The sequence below is a fragment of the Primulina tabacum genome, chromosome 11 (assembly GCF_025594145.1).
Source record: "Primulina tabacum isolate GXHZ01 chromosome 11, ASM2559414v2, whole genome shotgun sequence".
Taxonomy (NCBI): Eukaryota; Viridiplantae; Streptophyta; class Magnoliopsida; order Lamiales; family Gesneriaceae; genus Primulina; species Primulina tabacum.
Window position 1 is genome coordinate 32736145 of NC_134560.1, and position 25684 is coordinate 32761828.

The window sequence follows — 25684 nt, forward strand, 5'->3', positions numbered from 1 at the left end:
AGATTCAAAATTTAACACGAAATCTCGGGGTTGAGACTCTATTGTAACAACATTGTTCTCCAACTCAAAAAAGGAAAAGTCATAAACTATGTAAAACTATGGGGGACACTAGAAACATAATTGTATGGTGGACTGGAATAAAACACCTCCCAGCAAGGAAGTAGCTAAAGAATGATAGAATTGGATATTAATAAAATAAGATATTAAATTAGAGTTTTGTCGATAGAAAAATAAATATTGTGTTGGTAACAAAAAAATATCGAAAAACGATCGAAACTGATATGTGGGAGATATTTGGATTGTTATATAAAATTTTAAAAAATCTTAATTATATTGTAAACACGAGCTAGAGTTTTTGGTTGAGTTTAAGAACCGAGAATTACTCAATGTGGTTGAAAAAACTGTTTCAAAATATTCTAAAATAAGAATAGTCTTTTTCAAAAAATATTAGTTATATATTTTTATTAAAAATTATTATTCGGTCGTTCGGTCCCGATGAAGCGGCCGACCAAGTCCAAGAGTGCCAGCCACTATTTTAATATTAAAAAGTTATTTTTAAATTTCAAAACTATTCCATTTTATAAATACATCGTAGGCCCAATTAACATTTATTTATTTGTTTCTTTACTGTAATATTTTACACAAAAACTCGTACCGTTTCATGGATCTACTTTGTGAGATAGTTCTCCGACTCAACCAGACTCGACTTATTAAAATTATTATTTTTTATATCAAAATATTATTTTTCACTACAAAGATGACATTTTAAATTATGATATAAAAAAATATTGTGTAATATATATTGATTCGAGCTAAAATTATTATTTTTTATATTAAACGTATATTATATAATATATGTTAATTTGAGTTAAAATAATTACTTTTGTTTTAAACTGATTTTATCAGTTCGAGCTGATATCAGTTCAGTTCTCACCATAACTGAACTGATACAAGCAATAATTGATCTCCTCTTATTTCAGTTAATCAGTTTATACAAGCTTTCTTAACGAAAGATTACTTCGAGTATTTTTTCGCTTGATTTAAAACCAAACTCGATTTAATTAATCGGTGTTTACATTCTTAAAACACGAGCTATTGCAGCTCATTGAGAATATTGTGTCTTTGAAGCGTCATATGTATTGGGTGTTCAAACAATAACGATCCCATCAAGCTGGTTTATGGGGACCATAAGGAAGCGAGCCACATCAATGAAAAAAGAGGGGAGGGGAAATCTAAGACCACTACGCACCTGGTCTTTGAAGAAGGTAAAGAAACCCTTTGGGGGCTGATCTGCTCGATCGGAGGGTCCGGGGATTCGGATTTGGAAGGAAGAGGGAATAGAGCCTGAGACTCTAAGATCTTCCTCAGCCCCGGAATGCAGGGTACTCTCCATTACCGAAAACCAGGGAGCAACTGGGTCCCTAGGAGGAGGCGAGCTAGGGGCTCGTAACCAGACGAGCCTCGCGCATTGGCCCCAGAAGTGGAGGAGGTAGAATCTGACATTCCTAGAAATAAAAAAGAAGAGAAGAACTTACGAGTTGACGGAGTTGGCCGGAAGGGGTGGTTTCGCCGGAGGAAGATTTGAAGCACAGAAGGCTATGAAGAGTGCAAGATGGTAAAAGTGACAAATTGGGGAGGGTTTTTGTTTTAAATAAATGAAGTAAATTGATCTAAACTGTTGATCTAAAGATAAGAGAACGATCAGGATGTATCTTGAAAATTGTGCAGAGATATGAAAAGACGGGACGAATTTCGAAGCGTCCCGAAACTATTGAATTCTAGGGCTTACGTCATCATGACATCAGCCCTACAAAATACGAGGATGAAGCGACAAAAATATCCATGACCGGGAATAAAAGAATGATCGGGACAGCGAGAAAAAATCTAGCCCGACTATTTAGGGAGGGAGTGGTAATACCCCTCGGAGGAACCAGGTTCATGAATCCGGGTCATGGATAATCCTAAAATAGCTCGGAGCATGGAAAGTTTTCAGTAGTATCATGCAAGGGTCCGGAAAGATGGATGCTCGGGGCATCGTTATCTCGGGCTCTCAGACAGATTCCGGATCATATCTCCCTATCCCGGTGGCCTTGATAAAAGCAACGCACTTGAGTGCATAGGTATGAGACACCTCGACTCAGTAATCATCGTTGTCAAATCAAGGGATATAATGGATGGTCAGAAATAGTTAGTATCAGAACACAGGGTATGGACAACCATTTTGCTATAATTAGTAAGCAAGCACTGAAAACAAGGTCATCATTGACTTTCTATAAATACCAGGTTTGTTTAACATTAAGAGGGGTGTTCATTTTTCATATTGCCTACAACATTTATTATCAGATTCTCTCTAAAAACACTTCACTGACTTGAGCATCGGAGTGATCACGCTGGAGAATTTTCAGCGCCCATTAACCTTCTTTCTCCCTTGAGAGTGCAGGTCCAGGTACCCGAGCAACCATCTCCAGCTCATCAACCTAACCCAGTGCTATCGTCCACAAAACTCTTACTCGATTCACCCGGTCATCATCAATAATAAATATTTTATTCTTCATCACAGGAAGCTATGGAGATATATATGGCTGAGTTGTTGATGCCTTACGAGGATGATTTTGGATGTATATAATATTTTGATCTAGCCCAATAAATCAGTGTTTTCAGATTACTTAAACAAACAACATAAAACATTATAGATTTTTGAATATTTGCATAGACATTACAATTCCCAATAAATGTGGTCTAATATAATGGAATTTCCCAAAATTATTTTAACTGGTTGCAGTATGAGATGAAATTCTTTTAAAAAATAAAATTGCTCTTTTACTTGTGATAATTACTTGAAAGGGCACCATTTCGCTCGCAAGACAAAAAAATCTTATGTTTTTTTTTTTATTTCATGTCATTTAGATCTTTAAGAACACATATGAAACTTTATAGCATAGGAGGCTATAGGTATTTCCTAAGTGGAAATCTTCTCAAGTAGTTCTGTGATCTACCATTTCAGTGGACAATTTACTTCTTTTCTCACAAATGTAAGACTACTTGTGCAGTTACATCTCTTTCGAGTTCCCAAATAGAGATGGATTTCCAATCTACCCAAAATTTTGTGTTTGTATAATCTTCAAGTTGCCCTTTCTTCTCTTTCTGTCATAAGAATTTCTGCATATAAACCCAATTAAATTAATCATAAGGATGACAGGGAGTGATGTTTATTGCTCCATTATGCTGTCGTAGTGTAGGGTTACGGTTATATCCGTTTCTTGTCTTAGACGAGGCAAAGATGCGTCAGATGACCTTCTTGTCATACACCTTATATTCCTTTGTGAAATATGAAGTCAAGGGAATTAAAATAAATCTCAATGGTTATTTTACGTATTTTGTCACGCCCCGAAACTCGGGATTGACACCGACGTTGTTTAACAATCACACAATCGAAACAACAAGCCTTTCGTAGCACAGTATAAACCGAACCAGTTTATATATCATAATTTTCACGAAATAAACATTGTCTTTACAATAACGAAATCCAACGAAATAGTAAATAATGCGGAAGCGTCTTACAATTATTAAATCATAAATTCGAACATAACTACTATTGGTCTCGTGAATCACCATCCCCAGAACTGTTCGGACTCCTCTTCCTCAACCTGTTCTTCGGACTTATCTGGGAAGGGTTGTAAGGGGGGTGAGTATTTTGGAAATACTCAGTAAATTGGGGACTTTGAACACAACATAACTAATTTAATAACATTTTCAAAACATATCATAAACGTACATCATGCTTTTCATAACATAATAACACTGCGATTTTTCACCTTTAACGGTTTACTGACGTCAGTCCCTAAGTTTTAATCCTCTAAGGGGGCGATGCCATAAAACAGTTCTATCCCACTGTTAAGGGCCATATGTTGGAATTCCACCCATTTTCAGGGAATCCTCACAGTGTCAAACATAACGTACCAAAATTTCGTAAAAACGTCTAGACAAAACGACGGTACTCAACCGTATTTTTCAACCACAAAACCGAAATTTTCATGTGCATAAAACAAAATTTAAAACAGCCCACTTACAGTGTTTGGATGTACTTAAAAAAACGTGGAGTGAACGGCTTGGTTTGGATCACTTCGCGCTCCTCGTCCGGGTAGCGCTCCGGCTCGATTTTTTTGACGATTTTCGGGACGATTTTTGTGCAGTATTTTGGCTAGGGAGAGTTGTTGAATTTTCGAGTTTTTCAGCTCTAGGATTTCGAAATTATGTGTGTTGAATGAGTGGGGTTGATGCACTATTTATAGGGGAGGAGGGTGGAGCTAAATTTGGCACTAAAATCATACCAAAAATTCATGTCAAATCTTCTAATATTGACTCCAAATATCATTGCCATTACTGATGATTTCTCTTCCTAATTCGTGAGATATAAATCCTTGATTTATATGAATATCCGAGATTTTCTTTATCTTGTTTCCTTGCATCTTGTATGATATACTAATTTGTAATATTTCCTTCCAAATTTTAATTACATTATTGCAAGATTTTCGGTTCTCACATCCCTTCTTCTTATGAGAAGTTTCGTCCTCGAAACTGGAGTTGGCCTGGTCTCCAAATAGGTAGGGATATTCCTTTCCCTTACAATCTACTACCGCATTGTTTCTTGCTAACCAATCCATTCCTAAGATGATATCGAAATCGACCATGATCAACTGTATCAGGTCGGCTCTAAAAATCTAATTATCAATATCGATTTTTCAATTTCTGTAAATTTCGTCAGTTTCAATGGCTCTACTAGTAGGCGTGGGTAGTTGGAAAGGTTCGATTAGCTTATCGGGCTTACGTCCTAACTTCTTACCAAATCTCTTAGATATACAAGAATGCGTAGCGCCACAGTCAAATAACACATAAGCAGATACTTGCTGAAAAATATGGTACCTGACACAACATCGCTTGCATCATCTGCCTCCTCCTGCGTCATGGCAAACACCCTGGCATTCGGTTTGTTCTCCCGTGGTTTATTGGTATTCGCCCCTGAGCTTGACCCGTCTCCTTTACCTGGTCCAGTTGTTTTGTTGCTGGCGGCTGGACAATCTGCCATACGGTGTCCTGGTTTTCCGCATCCAAAGCAGACGCCGCTGGCTCTACGACATTCTCCCAGGTGTCGTAAGTGGCAAGTTGGGCAAGGCTTAATGGCTTGGTAGTTGGTGGCGGGTGAAGGCCCCTTAGGTGGTTCGCCGGAGTGGTTCGGTTTCTTGAACGACTGATTGCCATGAGAGGACTGATCATTCATAGGACTTTTGTTCCTAATCTCCTTCTCTCTGCGCTGGATATCAGTTTCAGCTCGGATGGCTGCGCCCATCAAGTCTAAGAAGTTCGCAGGTTGGTAGACTGCCAAAGCCGACTGTATTCTGCTGTTCAAACCTTTTTTGAAGCGGTGTAATTTTAGAACTTCGTCCGCCATGATTGCCGGAGCATAAGATCCTAAGGCGTTGAACTGGGAGGTGTATTCTACAACTGACATATCCGGAGTTTGAGTGAAGTTTTCAAACTCACTCAGTTTTTGCAGTCTGACCTCGGCTGGATAATACTGTTTCAGAAATGCTTCTCGAAATCGCTGCCAAGTCATTGGTCCTGCAGCTGTCATGGCTGGCGAGATTGCTTCCCACCATTTTCCTGCTTTATCTTCCAGGAACGGTACAGTCATGTCCACTTTCAGTGCCTCGGGAACTTCCAATAGGCGATGTTGAGTCTCTACACCTTTCAGCCAACTCTGGTTAACTTCAGGGTCAGCGGCTCCACTGAAGGTTGGACACCTATTCTTGCGGAGTGACTCATAGTGGAACTTGATTCCATTTGGTGGTAGAGGTGGTGGTGGTTGATTGGCGTTCGGGTTTCCCAACCCTTGCAGTGTTGTCGCCACAATAGTGGTTATGGCCATAAGATCAGCTTGGCTTAAGTTGAGTGCCGGCGGGGGTCCATTTCCTTGCTCGTTCTCCAGTCTGCCTTCACGGTTGATATTAGCATAACGCTGGTTGCGGTTCTGTCTTGGGGGTCTGCCGGCCATTTCCTACAGATTGCCAGTTCTAAGAATTTGTTGTACGAGTAAAGTTCATACAATAGGTTGTGCTGAAATAAATTGAAATCAATGAACCAAATAGAACAAATTTTTATTGATTTCTAAAAGAAAGAACATGACCAATCTAAAGGAAATAAAAGTCGTACTGAATAAAATAGCAACAACGGAAAAAGAAAGGTAAAATAAAACTCCTAGAACAAAATCACTAAGACAGAATAAAATATCGGGATAGAGTAAGATATTGAAAATTAAACTTTTTTGAAAATTTCGAAGAATGGAAAGTTTTGAGATAGGCATATGGATTCGAAGAGTATGTCGAGAGGATTTCAGATCAGTTGACGGAACCGAATTCGGAGTTTCCTACGAAAAATCGAAGGACACATGCTGGCGGGTTGACTTGTTGACTCGGCCGAGTTGACTCGCCGGATTATGGTCGGAGGAAAGGTCGGCGAAGAGGTCAGCATCACGGAACCGGTGGTGGCACGGCCAGAATCGGTCGGAAAACTACCTAATTGGCCGGAACTCGCTCAAACTCGGTTAACTCACTTGAAATTGGGCGTTTTCGATTAGTTGATCCGATCTCAAAATTGATTGTTGGGAAACGTTACCCATGGATAGCATAATGTTTGGGTAAAAGGAATTGAAAATCGGAGTAGGATTGATAGGGTAATTGGACGAAATAAAATTCGGCGTTACGGTTCGTACGCCAAATCCGTAGATCCGAAATTCCGGTTGCACCCGAGCACGAAATCTAAAATTGTTTGAGGGCTTTTGTTCGTCTCGTTGAGGCGGTCCTAGATCTGGTCTCCGATCAAAGAAATACTACCGGAAGCGGCCGGAATCGGCGAAAAATGCGGCGGATCGCGCTAAGGGCCTGTTTGGCCGGAATTCCCGAATTTTTTTTTTTTTTTGAAAATCGATTTTTTTCCCACTCGGATTATGAACCTGGCGACTCTGATACCACTTAAATGTCACGCCCCGAAACTCGGGATTGACACCGGCGTTGTTTAACAATCACACAATCGAAACAACAAGTCTTTCGTAGCACAGTATAAACCGAACCAGTTTATATATCATAATTTCCACGAAATAAACATTGTCTTTACAATAACGAAATCCAATGAAATAGTAAATAATGCGGAAGCGTCTTACAATTATTAAATCATAAATTCGAACATAACTACTACTGGTCTCGTGAATCACCATCCCCAGAACTGTTCGGACTCCTCTTCCTCAACCTGTTCTTCGGACTTATCTGGGAAGGGTTGTAAGGGGGGTGAGTATTTTGGAAATACTCAGTAAATTGGGGACTTTGAACACAACATAACCAATTTAATAACATTTTCAAAACATATCATAAACGTACATCATGCTTTTCATAAACGTAACGTAAATTTCATAACATAATAACACTGCGATTTTTCACCTTTAACGGTTTACTGACATCAGTCCCTAAGTTTTAATCCTCTAAGGGGGCGATGCCATAAAACAGTTTTATCCCACTGTTAAGGGCCATATGTTGGAATTCCACTCATTTTCAGGGAATCCTCACAGTGTCAAACTTAACGTACCAAAATTTCGTAAAAACGTCTAGACAAAACGACGGTACTCAACCGTATTTTTCAACCACAAAACCGAAATTTTCATGTGCATAAAACAAAATTTAAAACAGCCCACTTACAGTGTTTGGATGTACTTAAAAAAACGTGGAGTGAACGGCTTGGTTTGGATCACTTCGCGCTCCTCGTCCGGGTAGCGCTCCGGCTCGATTTCTTTGACGATTTTCGGGACGATTTTTGTGCAGTATTTTGGCTAGGGAGAGTTGAGAGCATTTTCGATTTTTTCAGCTCTAGGATTTCGAAATTATGTGTGTTGAATGAGTGGGGTTGATGCACTATTTATAGGGGAGGAGGGTGGAGCTAAATTTGGCACTAAAATCATACCAAAAATTCATGTCCTAATATTGACTCCAAATATCCTTGCCATTACTGATGATTTCTCTTCCTAATTCGTGAGATATAAATCCTTGATTTATATGAATATCCGAGATTTTCTTTATCTTGTTTCCTTGCATCTTGTATGATATACTAATTTGTAATATTTCCTTCCAAATTTTAATTACATTATTGCAAGATTTTCGGTTCTCACATATTTCCTTTGCTGTAGGTACCATGCCTTCGAGATAACTATGCTTATCTGATACATGATGTGAATACTGGAGCTGTTGGGTGGTTGATCCTTCTGAAGCGTTGCCAATAGTGGATGCATTGAACAGGAAGATCTGGAATTTGAACCACACATTGAATACTCATCATCATTTTGATCACAGTGGTGGAAATTTAGACTTAAAAGAAAGATACGGTGGAAAAGTTCGGTTTATTGTATCATTTGCTGCATATGACCTTCATGCACTTGAAAATTTGAAGCTTGCATTTTTTGAATTTCTAAGTATACAATGAATGCTAAGTTGATAATCTTAATATTTTACTAAGATGCACTTGATCTTAGCACGTACTCCTTTTGGCTGCTATTTATTGTATTATTAATTAAGAGCTATTGTTGGTGTTGCTGCTATGCTAACGTATTTCTCAGGATATCTTCAATTGATCGACACCAGTCATGACCCGCAAGCTAGATCTCGGTCGAACTTTCCAAACCTACTCAACAATACATAACAACCACAAACCAAATTTGATCAAGATTTTGAATTGTTTTGGATGCCAACCCTACGAAGAACAAAGGCAAGAAGTCCTGGTTTTGATCTTCACATGATCGGATCTTAATAATTTCAGATTGTTTGATAAGAACACAAAAGATCTCAAATTATTAGCCATTAAGCACTTTACTTCCTCATCATCACTAAAACTGCTTGGGTCTTCTGATTCAGACAGCTCAGAGTCTGAGTTAGCTCACTGTGACTTGTTTTCCTAAGCTATCAACACATTTTGAGCATGATTCTTCTTAAATGATTTTTTCTCATGCATCTTTTGATCTTCTTTTATCAAACGATCTCTTGCCCTTTTCAGATGACCTCCTCTCATCTTTTCTCGGTTTGGGGCAAGCCTCTATGAAGTGGTCACTCTTTCCATAGTTCTAGCATGCATTAGAGTCATTAGTTGACTCTCTATTCTGGTAATTTCTTCGGTCGTAACTTCGGAAATTGCCTCGACTCTTTCTCATAAACTTGCTAAACTTCTTTACAAATAATGACATGGCATCGTTGCTCTATTGTTCGGCTGATTTTTAAGTAGAAACTAATGGTTCTAGTTTCACAGCAGTTAGAGCCTTTGTTAGCTGAGAGATAGACTGATCATCTACTCTAGTTTGTAACTCGAATTATTAAGTTTTTAAGTCTGCAAAAAAATCGTAGAGTTTCATCTTACATAAATTATTGGATTCACGAATTATTATAGTCTTGATATCTCATTCTTTTGGAAGTCTTCTCATTATCTTCACGATTACTTCTCGATTGTTGTACCTTTTCCAAGTGCACTAAGTTCAATCATAATTCAACTAACTCTTTCATCAAAATCAGACATAGATTCTCCCATATTCATTTTGATATTGTCAAACTTCTGTATGGCCACGGAGAGCTTGTTTTCTTTGGTCTGCTCATTTTTTCGCATAGTTGAATAAATTTTTCCCAAAGTTTTTTTGTAGTTTTACACATTTTGATTTTGCTGAATGTATATTTATCAAGAGTTGTGTACATAATATTTTTAGCCACATTGTCAAAATTTGTTTTCTTCTTATCATCATTCGTACATTCGCTCCTTGGTTGTTCCAGCATTTGAGAAACAACTTCAGTGATGGCTATAGCTGAATTTGATTTCAATATTTTCATTGGTACATCTGTGATGACGAACCACAATAATCGTCTAGAGCAGCTAAATGAGCATGCATCCTGATTTTTCAATCATCAAAATCTTCTTTAGAGAATATTGAAATATTATTGAATGGTGTCACAAAGGATATTTTGTTCAGGGACAAGAATGAACTGTTTTAATACCACTTGTCAATATCGAAATAAAATTTGAAGGGGGTGAATAAATTAGCGAAAAATATATTTTGGTTGGGTTAGCAACACTGAAACTTGGTTCTTGTCAGTGGAGTTTGCAGCAAGTCAATCAGTTGACTTGCGCGGAAGTAGCATTACGGAAAAAAGTTGAAGAAATGACTCAGTAGAAATGAGTGGAGAGGGTTAAGCAAAATAAAGGAAAAAGGTAATCTTAATACAAGATTGTTTCTGAATGTTCGGAGATTTCAACACTCATATGTCATCCATTCTTCCTCGCGGAAAGTTTGCATTAAAAAACTTTGGTAATTACAAGCAGTTTGAAATCACCTACTTCAATAGGACTTAAACACTGTCTTACTGAAATTCTTAGTAAAACTCTGATATAAAGAACTTTGAGAAGTGAGACTTCTCACTCTGAATTGCTAATAGCACCGAAACTTCTAAGCACAAATAATCCTTGAACTGATTTGATAATGATATGTCAAGTCAACTGATCTATTTATATCTACAATTGGCAACGGTAACCTATTTCAAATATATTCGTTCATAAATAAGGATGTTCTTGTTGCCAGGTCATCGTCATTTCTGATATATGCAGAACTATGACTATAACTCTGAACATTAATCGTTGATCGGTAAATACGGAAAAATTTATAAGTTGACTCTGATCCTTAATCATTTATCAGACTAATTTACCAAAAAGTGAAAAGATTTTATTTAAATTGATAGACTATCGGTGGAGCTTAGTCAGTCGACCTAGAATCAGTTGAGCTAACAGTCACATCCTTTCTGTTATATGTAGAACTCTGACTATAACTCTGAACCTTAATAATTGATCGGTAAATACAGAAAACTTTATCAGTTGATTCTGATCCTTAATGAATTATCAGATTGATTTATACCATAAAGTGAAAAGATTTTATTCAGATTGATAGACTATTGGTGGAGCTTATTCAGTCGACCTAGAATGAGTTGAGCTAATAATATCTTTCACACTTGATTTATTCATCAGTTAGGTTTGTAACCAGTTAGGTTTTCGAGTTCAATTTACCTCTGAAATTCAGTTTGGTAATGTTATTTTTTTCAATTTCCAAAACCAAAAAAATTCCAACAAACATATTAAGTGTCATTAAATATGCTTAAGTGCGTCTTTTTAAAAATAAAATTGATGAACAAGAAGAAAAAGAAAGACAAATTAGCGATTTTATAAATAAGCTATGCTAGCAATATACAATGATGCTTAATAAAGATTAAGTACGACTTTTTTAAAAGCAAGATCGATGAACGAAAAGAACAGAAACATGAATTAGAAATTTTACAATGATAGTAATGTATAATCTTGAATCATTAAGTGTAGCGACGATGAATATTCAGTAAATATTAACACTTTATAACCTATGATAGATATTGATACTAATGTTTTAAAGTAGCCCTATTCAATTGAGTATGTATTGATGATATAATAGATAAAATGGACAATAAATTGAATTAGAATCTGACAAAATATCAATACATTACATTTCATTTTATTATATTTATGCATTGTTTACTCTATTTATTTTTTTGAGATAAATAAAATAATAGTTTAAATTTAAAATATATTTAAACTCGTATTAATCTTGTTTAAGCTTAAAAGTTTGAAGCGCTTCGATCCAACGCTTAGACGCTCTTTGCGTTTTTAGAACATTGGTCTGAATTGCAATTTGTTAATTTGTCAATTGGTCCCTATAAATTAATAGTACCCTTCAATTGATTGTTTTAACTTTTAATAATTTCATTGTAAGACTGTATTTGGATTTATAAATTTGAAATTATGAATTTCAAATTTATTTTATTTGTTTTGATAAATTTATGTTAAATGAATTTCGAATGGTAATGTCAATTTAGTAATATATATATATATATATATATATATATATATGGAAAAATTTTAAAAATATTAAATTTTAGTTTTTGACCCACAAAAATATTGTGTTTGAGTTTCATTTAAGGCAAATACAAATTTTATAATAAAAACTTTTTTGTAAGGATGATCTCGTAGAAATAAACTAAAAAAGAAGGGAAGGATTATTATTATTTTTTTGAGTGTAAATAAACACTTAAAGCACCATTTGATTTTATTTAGTAAAAAAATATTAAAAAAAACTATTTTATTAACTTTGTAGTTCACATATAATTACCATATTTAATCTGATTTTCAAAATTTTTAAAATTACTATAATGTTTCTTTATCTTTATCTAAAATTTTTTTAATTTTTACATAAAAATTTCTCATGACAAAAAAAATTATTATTAAAACCCATAAATCTTAAAGACAAGTATTCAACACAAAAACTATCTTAGTCACATCAGATTTTGAAGGCTCGAGCTTTGACATTTTCTCCCACAGTTTACTTCATCTTGACCATTAATAATGTGAAACTTTTTGAGGATACAGGCCGACGAGATTTTTTCGGAAACTAAATTGCATATATTATGTTGTATGTATAATTCATACCCCTATGATTACTTCCTTCGTAGGGGATGTATCAATGATTCATGTATTATCGTCTGACGTGTATGCCCAGAACCGAAAAAGAAATAAAAACTGTGTCCAGGCTTTCTACTCTTAAAAATGAACACACACAGAAAAATGACTAAAATCAAGACTTTTCAAATGGTAGAACAACATATCCAAATCTTACCATAAAAAATTAGACCGAGTCATCTAAAATTTCAACAATGAGGTAGAGTTTTAGACAAGTGATAGGTACGATGTTGACATTGTTTTGTTTAACATGTTAATCATATCGATGTTGGGATATGCCATTACCAAGAATAGCTTCTCAAATGCTAAGATGGATGAATAGCACGAGTTTTGATGATCTAATATTCCTGATGTTACAAGAAAAGAAAATGTAATCGAATTAAGCAGGAGCTATGTCAGGAGACGAAACCATTTTCAGGACGCATACAGGATCTCCCACTTTGATAATCAAGCTATTACTCGTATTCTTCTCCACTCCTAGGACAAGGGACTCCCTACACACCATGTTCTGCCCGAAATATACCTGAACCAATCCAACACAAATACCATTCCAATAATGATCATGTTTCATGTGTGTGTGAGTGAATATACTCTCAAGATTTTTTTTCTGTGTACAGATAAAAGAATCTTTTTCTTCGACAGATTTACTCACCCTTCCTTTTTGTTGTTTCCTGTGTGGCCGTAACACTTCATCTGAACGGAATTTCAATAGAGTCTCGCCGACCTCAGGCCTGGGTACTGCAGTTTCTTGATTTATTGTGGGTACCTGAATGATGATTTCTGATCAGGTAAGAAGGGATATTGAATGCAGGAACCAGGACGTAAGGTATACTTTAGGTTGCATTTGGATTGAGTGATTTGGATTTTGGGGGGAGGATTGATTAATGAATTTCAGATAATTCCATTTGAGAAAGAATTTGAAATCTACTAGAAAAATAATTTCAAACTCACCAAACAAATTTGATGAATTTATATCATGGATTTCAAATCCTTTGATCCAAATGCATCCTTAGATTTTAGTTTCTCAAAGTTATGCTGAAAAAAAGGATATGACAAGATCTACAGATTCCACAACCTCGTTGAGTGTTCATGGGTAATAGCCCATAGCTCACTTTAGTCATCATTGGCAGGGGTAGACCAAGCGGAACATAAGGGGAGGCGACTGCCCTTCACTCAATCCAAAGTTCTATGAACTTTTACAGATAATTTTTGAAAAAAGGAATAATAATTTTTGCTCACCATAGATAGTCGCCCCTTGTCCCATTTTACCCCACGTTAAATTTGCTGAATCCACCCATGATCATCAAGATTCTAGGAATCACTCGAGAAAGAGCTCAAGGAATGTTCACTTACCTTACAACGTGAACAAAGTTTAACACCTTGGAATGTCAACTTATTTATCTGTATCTCTGTCCACAAATCCTCAGAAAATGAAAAACATCCATCCACAAGAATGCTGCAAACAAAAGCATAATTTGAAACTTTAACTACACAAAATATGTGTTGTGTATGTGATACCCCATTCCATATGAACAAGAATAGGATGTTTAAATGAATTTATAATGAGATACAATTGACTCCTACAACAACTTGTGTCAACCATTTTCGTAAAACGAGGACGGATACAAAGTAGTTGTTGCAGGAGTCCATTGTATGGTTGCGCTTGCGTGAGCCTATGCATGAGGCGTGACAGTATGGTATCAGAAACGGTCACCTAATGAACTTAAGGAAATAAGTGTTGTGTAGGGCAATATGCTACATGTGTGGAAGTCATCTCTTGAACCTCTGAGACATATTGCTACATACACGGGAGCCACCTCTAGATTCAAGGTGTTGATCGACAGAGGGATCAGGCCACGACGATGATGTCATGTTCTGAAGGAGGGGTGATAGTGATTCTTCATCCCACATAGAGAAAAATTGGATGATTAACTGAGTTTATAATAAGATACAATGAACTCCCATAACAATTTAAGTTAATCAAATTTATAAAGCAATGACGAATATGAAATAATTGCTCCAAGAGTCTATTGTGGTCGCGCTTGCGTTGGCCTAGGGCTTGACAAAATCAATATGGAGAAATATGCCTAGAGAAAAGTGTACCCAAGTCATGGTTATTTAAGAAGAATAAATTAGACTTTGTTGAACATGTAAGTCAAAACTACATTGCTTACAATAACCTAATAATTAGGCCCAATGAATATTACTATGTTCAAAGCTAGTAGCCATGGCTCCATTATGAATCTATGCACAATTTAATTCCATACTTTTAGGATGCTTCAAAGAGAAATGCACAGGTGCATACTTGGGTCGGAAACGGTCAATCGGCACAGGTTCCTGGAGAAGAGCATTTAATGCATTCAATGATCCCTGCGTTGATGTACATAGGATACATAAGAGTGTATGCCATGAAAAATGTCGTGTTGAACTCACCCATTATTCACCTGTGATATCAAAAGGAATGGATATCCATCAGCAAACATAACTTTGTGTCCATGGGCATAATTTGGATCCACTGGCCTAACCTCTGAATCTGTACGAAGAAAACAAAAGTTAGCCATATTTTCTCCAGATACAAATTTTGACACAAAACTATAGTTCTATCCTTCAATTCTAATTTACCAGGAACCACATGTAATGTTCAATTGCAAATGTTGAAAGAAGCAAAAAGAATCTTCCTATAAAAAACTATTCATTTCAGATTGACCAAGTTACCCATAAATCATAGTAAATTTGGTGCGGGAGGGGAAGGACATGGTTGTGGGTGCAAGTTTCATTGCTTTACCAGAATTAAAGCGCACTAGTCTGCTAGATTTCCCAAGGTAAGTGGAGAACCATTCTGCAGCACTAGCTCCTTCATCTAACGCAGAACCACACCACTCCCACATGGAGACATTGTCCGCTGTTTTAAATGGTTTAGTCAATGGAACCTTCAGCACATCCATTCCAGGAGCTTTGACCTCTGAAGAAGAATGAATACCGTAGTGTTAAGTGTTACTTATGCTTGATTATCCATTCAGGAATGTACAAAAGTTTTTCAATGACTTGCACCTTTTTGATCTCACATTAGTTTCCCTTTTCCATTTGGGATAATGGAGACCCACTCAATTCATTTTTAGGGATCGTATTTGGTAGATGAAAATGTTGTTCTGAACTACAACTTCCCACCACGTCAAGGAATAAATTATATGATTACAAATTCATTTCAAGTAAATGAATGAACTTCAGCAAAGAACTTCATTGAAACAAGGCACCGGAAGTCAAAGGTCAAATACTGAAAATAAAAAACTGGAGAGAAGGGCATCAAATTGAAACATCAAACAAATCTGCTAAATTTAAAATATCGACATAACCCATATATTTCCTCCAGTTCTTGCATTTGAATATCAGATTCTGGACACATTTTTTTTCCTGTTTCGACAACAAAAAACCAAGAAAACCAAAGCAAGTGCATACCTAAATATGAGTTGCTATTTGGTTGCCAATCCTCAGAAAACGCCTCATCCGGCAGAAAGACTTGGACTAAAGCAAGCTTCGGCTCAACTCTCTGTGTATATGCTCTGCCTTTGGAATTGATGATCAGCCATTGTCGGTCCCACTTGAATCCTTCAGATGCAGCAAACAGATAAATAAGTCCAGTTATCTTTCAAGAATTCAAAGGGAAGTTGCATACTACCAGTGGAAGTGATGGGCGCTTGAGGAAGAGAAATTCCTCGGCAAGATTTAATCGGGTACACCAGAATTGATTTCACCGTTGATATTCCCTGCTCTTTGTCACCCGCCATCTCTGATTCTCTAGGAACACGGAAACGAATTGGAGATATTTAAATGTTAAATAATATTTAATCATTTCGAATCAATATATCGACTTACAAGAAAACATAAATAAGATGTACATGACCACTTTCGGTATAGTTTCCAATAAAAAAAACACGTGTTTTGTTGTGTTTTTTCCAATAACAGATGACCCTGAATCCCCTTTTTTTTGAAGAGTTACTTCAAAGTTATCGTTTATAGCAACTGTATTTATCCTCAGAGATTTGTAACATATAAATGATCTTTATTTTCTGGGGTTAGTTATAAATGCATATCATTCTCGGGATTGATGTAAAAACTAGCTTACTTTGAAGCAGTGCAAACCATTGAATGTCCTTAACCGATCAGAAAATGTCTTTCATTAAGTGAGTAATAAATAGCTCTCTTAATGACATCTTCGAATCAGCCGGTTTGAGAAGTCCTTCAAAGTTCGAGCTTCTTTTATTTCAAACGTTGAATTATAAGCGGTCTGTAATTCAAGCGGTCAGGCTTCTTTACTTTTAACCGGTTGCGAAACCAGCTGTCCTTTGTTTAAGTGGTTAGACTCTTTTTGCTATAGCCGGTTTATAAGCTGTTCCGATGCTGAGCTAGGCGGTAGAGCTAATTCGTGTTACACAAAATATGCAGTTGTTTCCTGAAACAGTGAAGTGCTATCTTGATTTTGTCGATCACCAAAATTCTTGGGTAATAATAATTCCTTAACAATTTCTCCCTTTTTGGTGATGACAAAACCCAGCTACAAGGCTATACAACAATTTACATATAATTGCAGCAAGCTTAAATAAGGCACATGTTAAGAAAATATTGTATTTTATTGAGTGAATGAAATTAAAATATTTAAAGCAAAATAAACAACTAAACAAGTACAATATATTAACGTAAAATATTGTATTTTATTGAGTGAATGAAATTACAATATTTAAAGCAAAATAAACAACTAAACAAGTACAATATATTAATGTTTCTTTTGATCTGGGATCTGTTTAGCTTGTTCAGCTTTGGCCCTTTATTCCATCTCTTTCATAAATGATATTTCTGCTTGTTGAATTACCCTTTGCCGCTCTCTTTCTCCCTTTTTGACATCATCATGAACAAGAAATTCTATAATTTCTGCAAGTTGTGCTCCTTGGGCATCCATGTGTTGGTCAACATGTGCTTGAAGACGAGTTATTTGTCCTGAGAGCTCAAAGCACATGTTGAGATGAGAAGAATTATGCTTGTCTTGCCGGAGGAAAACACTTGCATTCATGGCAGAAAAGTCCTTGCAGAGATCAGACTTTATTGATTGAAAAGCTTCTTTTAGATCAAAATGCTTGCGGTTAAAAGCAAGAATTGATTTATCTATGGTGACAAGTCTAGTCAAATCTCTTTCTGGCAATTTTCTTCCAGTAATTCTTCTTCTTCAGATACAACTTGATCAGAAAGTAATCTGATGTTGAAAGAGACCAGTTGAGAAGAAGATGCTTTACCAGCAGATTTTGATGGCTGAGGTTCATGGAGTTCAGCAGTTATATCCTCAATAATTTTGTCAATATCATCAGTTGAGGCAAAGGGTACATTTCCCGTGCCTTCCTGTGCGTCCGGAGCATCAGATGTAGGAAAATCTGTAGGCATAGATACAATGGTCACCTCGTCTTTCTGTAGATCTTTGGGAGATTATATCAATGAGTTTTGGAGAGTGCCTTGATTAGGATCAACAACACAAGGAGATTTTGGAGAAGAGGATTTCTCTTTGTAGGTTGCAGTTTTATCAAAGTCAGATAAAAATTGCACGGTCTCTTCAACAGAAAGAGGTTGAGCTTTAGAAATGCCGATACGAGTCGATTGGGCAGATTCATCAATTTCAGAGATAGTGTGAGAAGTAGGCAGGAGGTCTGGAACACCCTGGTGGCAGAGTTGTTCAGTAATGGGAGTATCCTCTGGCATGAGTATTTCAGTTGGTGGGAGGGTGTTGTCCTCATTACTTATGAAAACGGTTTCAACCGGTACCTCAGTTGATGTAGATTTATTAAGCTCACCAGATGATGAAGATGGTTGATCTTGAGTGATGGATTGGGCTTTGAACGTTTCAGAGCTCAGTTTTTCATCAAATTTCAGTTTTGAATCAAGCTTACTTTGTTCTTCAACCGCTTGAAGTTTAAGATCCTCATCTTCTGAGCAATAATCATGGAAAGCGAGAGAGCATTCATTTTCAGTTGTGAGATGACAGCCGAGTCATCTTTTGCAGTTGGGAAAGTAGGAACAAAGTTGTTTCGTCTTAATTGAATCAGTGCTCGAAGAGCACTTTATTTCATCTGAATTTCTAAGAAGTCGTAACGACTTAGAGCAATTGGAATTTCAGATGTTTCTGTCCATTCCAGGATGGACCATTCAATCCTGGCAGCAACTTTGATCTTACCAGTTTGAATCAATGAGTCAAATGTTGTGACCGTTCGAAATTGAATCCATTGATCAAACATCTCCATTTTCTTCTGAACGATCTCATTGACTCGTTCGCTAGTTACAACAATGACGGTATGAATTGAGTTGGTTTTTGGTGGCTCTTCAATCAGAATTTCTTCCCTTGTCTGTTGGGTGGAGGATAGGAACTCCGGAGAAAGATGATTCAATTTCCGATTCAGCAATCTGAGTTCCTTTGAGCTTTGTTGCAAGGATTGCAGGGATTGGGAGAGGAACCAGTGGTGCAGAAAGATGTTTAATCATCTTGATCTTAGTTATTTTGGGCTTTTCAGACCGTTTCTTCTTGAAAACTTGGGAAACAGGAACATCGTCCCTTGATTCATCATTAGAGCTGGATTTCAAAATCAGCTTCCTCTTGGTTCTTTTGGGAGTTGAATCACTATTCTTTTGCTTCACAAATTCAACCCCAGTCTATGTTTTAATAGAGACTATTTTCTCATCAGTTGGTCGATTCTTCTTGATATATTTTTCAACCGTTGGCCAGTTGAACAGCTTGTTCTTTCCAACTTCAGTCATTCCTACCGTTGAATTCCTGTATCAATTAGCATATGACAGATTTGAACTGCAAAGCCTTGAGACTGGTTTTCTTTCTTTATCATCGCCATCAGTGTCTTGAACAGAATATCAGACCAGTTGACCTGCAGATTTGATGAAATGGTGGCCATGACAAGAAATTTTTCCAAGGTTTTCTTGTCATATGCACCACCCTTGGCGAGAATTCCCTTTGCCACAATATCAGCCAGCAGTCTAAATTCGATCTTCAGATCGCGTTTTTGATAGGTTGGAGAAGAAATGAGAGAATCAGAAATGGAAAAATTGCTTCTCCAAAGCTCAATATTGTCCACTGGAAGTGTAGAAAATTCAGTGATTCCAACAGTCGGTAGTTTAAACAAATCAGCAAACATATTCTAGGTGAAATGAAGATTTTTCCCTTGAACAGCGCATATAATTTCACCGTTTTCCATGTATGCAGAATCGAAGAACTCCTTCAACAGATTCTCAAAGTATTTCTCACTGCATCCCAGAAATGAACGAAATCCAGAAGATTCAAGCATATGAAACATGGCTTGCATTGGCTTGTTAGTCATGGCAAGTACTGAAGCGAAGTTGACAGCAATTGTATTGTGAGCAATCGATGCTGCCATTTGTGTGTTTGAAGAGGAAAGATTGAAATAAAAACCTGTAATAAAATCTCAAAGAATAATGAAGAGGAAAGATTGAAATAAACACCTGGAATTTTGTATGTATATAGCAAGGTAAAGATAATAATGACATAAAATTCGTATATGTATGTCCGGTTCAGAGAATCACAAATAAGTCCACGTGGAGGACTGTCAGTGAAGGGATTTTAAAATTTTGAAATTCTTTAGATGACTGTAAAATAATTGATTTCAAATTTTAATAAGATAACAGTCATGTCAAACAGGGCAGACGCAGAGTTGAGTAATTTTTACGAAATGTCGTGGAGAGGCCATGCCCCGCATAGAGAAATGAACTGGTTGATTGATATGATTAGAGAGGAAGCGGTTGAGTCACGCAATAACCACGGGTTAAGCATTGGTCAGTCTATGCGGTTGGAATCCCATTAATTTATTGACTAAAACGATATTCCCCCTAAGCAAGTTCATTAAGTAATTTTATCCTCGGGGAATGAACCGACAGTAGTTTGACAGAGAACTCTTCATATCCTCCTGTCAGTGATTATGATGATGACTCTTCGTATGGATCTTATCTATAAATACAAGTACAAGGGTTAGTCGCAAAATCACTTCGAAACACAAAGCAGATATAACAAGAGAAGATGGATAATGGAAGCAGTTCAAACGAGCCTGATCTAGCCGAGGAGTACATGCGGTCCATAGTTGCAGCCCGGAAGGTTGCTCTGGAGGACAGCGTCTTGGAAAAGACACTGCCAACCTGGATGAAAATCCAGGAACTTCAGCCCTCCCTTTGTTCCCAACCCCAAAGGGATGGAAACACTGAAGAAGTATCAGCAGTGCCTCCGCATCGCTGATACCATAGATATATTCACTGACGAAGGTGTCTATCTCCTTATGCTTTTGAAGGAGCAGAGGACTCTGAGAAGGATTGCCTTCTCAGAGGACTTTATGCGCACCTTCATCAGAGGGCTGACCACTTGGTTGGCCTTCTGGAGGGGTGCGGTGAAAAAAGAAATTTCTATTGTACGTTCCTGCCTGCATTACTAAAATTTTATTTTGTTTTACTGCTTGTTATCTGTCTTTCTCTTTTATTTCTTGCATTACAAACTTGGTAAAAAAATCAATCATATAAAGATGTTAAAAATGACTAAGATAAATCGATTAAACCAAGTGTATTTCGGAAATAAGAAAACTTAGCCTCTGGTAGCCGTTTTATGAATATATCAGCTGCTTGTTGATCCGTATGAACGTATTCATGCCGAATATCTTTCTTCATGACATGTTCTAGGATGAAATGGTGTCTAATGTCAATGTGCTTTGTCCGAGAGAGCATAATAGGATTATATGTGATTGCAATTGCACTAGTGTTGTCACAGAAGATAGGAGAATCAGTGGCTTGAATTCCATAATCTTTCAGCTGTTGTTGTATCCACAGCATCTGAGCGTAGCAGATTCCAGCCGCAAGGTACTCGACTTCAGTGGTTGATGTGGCAATAGACGTCTGTTTCTTGCTAAACCAAGATATTAATCTATCACCCAAAAACTGACATGAACCGCTAGTAATCTTCCTGTCAATTTTGAAACCAGCATAGAATGCGTCTGAATATCCTACAAGATGAAGACTTGAATCCTTGGGATACCAAAGACCCACATTAATAGTGCCCTTAAGATATTTAAGAATTCGTTTAATGACAGTAAAATGAGATTGCATAGGATTATATTGAAATCGTGCGCATAAACAAACAATAAACATAATATCTGGACGACTGACATTTAAATATAATAGTGAACCAATTAATTTTCTGTACATTTTTGTCTCCACCGATATTCCCCTTTCATCTTTGTGTAGTTTGATTAATGAGCTCATTGGGGTAGTAGCTTGGTAGCAATTCTCCATTCCAAACTTTTTCGGTATATCATTTGTGTATTTAGCTTGGTTAATGAAGATACCATTCTTTGACTACTTGACTTGCAACCCTAGAAAGAAGTTAAATTCTCCCATCATGCTCATTTCAAACTGTTCCTGCATCATCTTATAGAATCTCTCACACAATTTAGAATTAGTTGATCTGAATATAATATCATCCACATATATTTGTAAAAATAGCGAGTTAATATTTTTTGAAAATTTAAACAAATTTTTGTCAGCCATTCAAATTGAGAAGCCATGCTCAAGCAAGAATTTAGTTAACGTGTCATACCATGCTATTGAGGCTTGTTTTAGTCCATACAATTCTTTATCTAGTTTGTAAACATAATCAGGATGAATGTGATTAACAAAGTCAGGTGGTTGCTCTATATATACTTCCTCATTTAGCAAACCATTTAAGAATGCAGATTTAACATCCATTTGATATACCTTAAAATTCTTAAATGCTGCAAAGGTCATAAATATTCTAATTTCTCCTAGCCTAGCGACATGGGCAAATGATTCATCAAAGTATATTTCTTCTTCCTGCCTATAGCCTTGAGCCACTAATCTAGCGTTGTTTCTGATTATTGAACCGTTTTCATCCATTTTGTTTCTAAACACACATCTAGTGCCAATAACATGTATAATATCAGGACGGGGAACTTGATGGCAAACTTTGCTTCTTTTAAATTGATTAAGTTCCTCCTGCATAACCTCTATCCAGTTGGTATCATGTAGTGCATCATCGATTTTCTTAAGTTATAACTGGGAAACAAAAGCAGCATGCATAAATTCATTAATCATTTGTTTTCTAGTTCTAAGAGGTGCAGTAGGGTTATCGATTGTAAAGCCCGAATTATATTATGGTAATTCGAGATTAGTTAATTGATGAAGTGAGGCGATCATGGAAGGCCAAGCTTCGAGGAAGGCGTGGGAAAGCATGGGAGTCGTGTGGAGGCCAACAAACCTCGCGCACCTGCGCGGAGAATAAGCACGCATATGCGCGAGAAAGGGGTAAAGGCCAGAAGACTCCGCGCATATGCGCGAGCAGGTGAATTTCCAAGTGCCGAGACAGAGAGTCTCGCGCATATGCGCGAGCAGCGGGCGCGCATATGCGCGAGAAGTGCTGGACGCGATAATGAATTTGAATGGGACACATGTCTTGCCATGCAATTTAACATGTAACCCCTTCATCCACTTCAGAAATTGAGCAGCAAGAACCGAGAACCTCCATGGAAATCCTCAAGCTTCCTTACATCTTAGAAAATTGATTGTGCAAGATCCGGCCATCCGAGTTTCGATTCGAGCATAGTTCCGTGCTTCTCTCGTCTAGAGCTTCGAAGGGATGTAAGTTTTCTTAATTTCCTGCTTGGTTCGAAAATTTAGTGTTGGAGAAATCATACTTTGATTTATATTATGTGTTATGAGATTATGGTAAGCGTGTTATCGAAACCGGATCGAAGAACAGACAACATATGCAATTGTTATTGTTTTTCCAGCTTATGGTTGAATGAGGTTATGCAGATTTTTGAGATTGTGGTGGTATTTATTGATGGTTATGAGTTGTGGTAGTCATAGATTGAGGTTTGAGTTGCCGGATATCTCGAGATTGCGCCGTTATGCCGTCGAAATTTAACTAGATTGAGTATTGATCAAATCATGTCTTGCTTTGAGTTATATGTTGATATTGTGCCTCTCAAATATGTCATTCCAGATTTGGTATTTAAGGCTTCGAACTCGAGAATTCAACTTCGAAACCGGTAGAAGAACGAGCAAAGTTGCCAAACTTTTATACATTGAAGAACAGGAGGTTAGCGAGCAAGATTGAGATTGGATGCGTCAAACCAAAAACCGAGAAAAGAATGGTATAAATAATTGTTAAACCGGGATAGATAACTCGAGTAAGATATGACTTGAGTTTCCCAAAACCACATACTAAATTGTATTGCTTTGATGTGTTCAAAATTCTTGAGATTAATGTGCTTAGTATATTGAGTTATAGAAAAACATGTATTATGAGATAGATGAGTCTTTGGTAGAGGTGCCAAGTCACTGGACGTTTGGTTTATATCGATGCGCTTAGGAGAAAGATCGACTCTTATTGTAGACACTCGATATAATGGGCCGAAGTCCGGGAATAGGGACTTACCACCACCTTGAATGGGAGAGTATGTGGGAGACTTGTTACGTTCTTATTCAAACCGGGATCCCTTGATAAGAGTCGAGTCAAAGATTAAGAGTTAAAGAGTTGATTTAAAGCTTTGTCTCGATTTATATTTCTTAGAGTATGATACATATTATTTGACAAATATTTTATGCTTTTGTATATGCTTGTATGACATGCATGTATACATTGTTTATACTGGGAAATATATTCTCACCGGAGTTCTCCGACTGTTATTGTGTTTGTATGTGTGCATGGCAACAGGTGGGACATGATCAGGGTCGAGAAGAGCATGAAAGATCGAGATTAGAGTGGTGATCCGGGCTTAAATGTAAAACTGGTTGTTCAACACTTGAAATATGGTTGATAAACACTAATTTGTTATGGCTTTATTTTGAACAAGTTTTGTATCTTTGATCATGTTGTAAATATTAAACTTGATCTTGTAAATTGAATAAGATGGAGCATAACTGGTTGTAGTATTTTGGACACTTGTTTATGAGGTGCTCAACTTTGTTAAAAAAAAAAATTCGACCTAGCCTATTTAATCGATCCATTTAATCCCAATGATGAGTTAAGAAAATGAGTTAGCGCCCGGGTCCTCACACCGATGATCAGCTCGAGTGGATGGACCTTTTGCCATCGGAGACATGGTCCATATGGATTTGACTCGGTTGGTTGTGTGATATCATCTTCTTGTTCCAGCGTCTCTTTTTCTATCTAAATAATCTCTGGTTGATGATTGTTCTCTGGTTCATTTATCTGATGAGTTTGTTCTTGAATGGTTGAACTTTGCTCCGAGATGTGTTCACCTATTTTTCTCAAATCTATTTCGTCATCACTGCTAGCTTCAAAGTTAGGAGCATCAAGTTTATTAATTAAATCATGAATGTTGCTACAACTATTGTCGTGACATATGGATGATTAATAAAATACAATATGTATGGATTCTTCAACAGTGAGAGTTCTTTGATTATAAACTCTATACGCTTTGCTCACTGCTGTATCTCAGGAAGACACCATTATCAGCTTTCACATCAAATGCGGTTAGGTGTGTCTTGCCATTATTATGAATGAAACTCTTACAACCGAAAATGCGGAAGTATCCAACTTCTGAACAGATCTCATATGGAGTCTTTTCATGATTTTTATTGATCATGGACCGATTCTAAGTATAACAGGCTGTATTGATGGCCTCTGCCCAAAACCACTGTGAGATACCGGATTTTGCCAGCATGGTCCTAGCCGCTTACTTTAGTGTGCGGTTCCTTCTTTCAGCTACTCCATTCTGTTGAGGTGATCTTGCAGCTGACAGCTCATGCTTTATGCCATGATCTTCAAGATAAGATGACAGGAATTGGTTCAGAAATTTAGTTCCTCTGTCACTCCTTATTCTGTCTACTGCTTCAGGTTTCTCATTTTGAAGTTTTTTGAGGAGCTTGATCAGTTGAGCCGCGGTTTGATCTTTGGAGCTTAAAAATATTACCCATGTAAATCTAAAGAAGTCATCAATTACCACAAGGGTATATTTCTTTCCCCCTAGGTTTATTACCGGTATGGGTC

General features: G+C 36.9%; 1 protein-coding gene across 1 annotated transcript; it reads right to left on the bottom strand.

The window, feature by feature from the left end:
* Positions 1 to 12715: 12715 nt before the first annotated feature.
* LOC142519113 (uncharacterized) lies at positions 12716 to 16453 on the bottom strand. The gene is made up of 8 exons (XM_075622037.1): positions 16286 to 16453; positions 16066 to 16215; positions 15395 to 15571; positions 15054 to 15142; positions 14915 to 14979; positions 13963 to 14065; positions 13262 to 13375; positions 12716 to 13132 (listed from the first exon to the last, which is right to left on the bottom strand). Exons 1-8 carry the CDS (start codon positions 16392 to 16394, stop codon positions 12989 to 12991), a joined length of 951 nt encoding a protein of 316 aa, XP_075478152.1. The 5' UTR covers positions 16395 to 16453; the 3' UTR covers positions 12716 to 12988.
* Positions 16454 to 25684: the final 9231 nt, after the last annotated feature.

Coding starts and splice junctions, on each gene's coding strand:
- LOC142519113 (XM_075622037.1), bottom strand. CDS start 16,394: ATGGCGGGTGACAAAGAGCAGGGAATATCAACGGTGAAATCAATTCTG. Junction 15,572..16,065: donor AAATAGCAACTCATATTTAG/GTATGCACTTGC, acceptor ATTCTTCTTCAG/AGGTCAAAGCTCCTGGAATG. Junction 13,376..13,962: donor AACTTTGTTCACGTTGTAAG/GTAAGTGAACAT, acceptor ATCATCATTCAG/GTACCCACAATAAATCAAGA.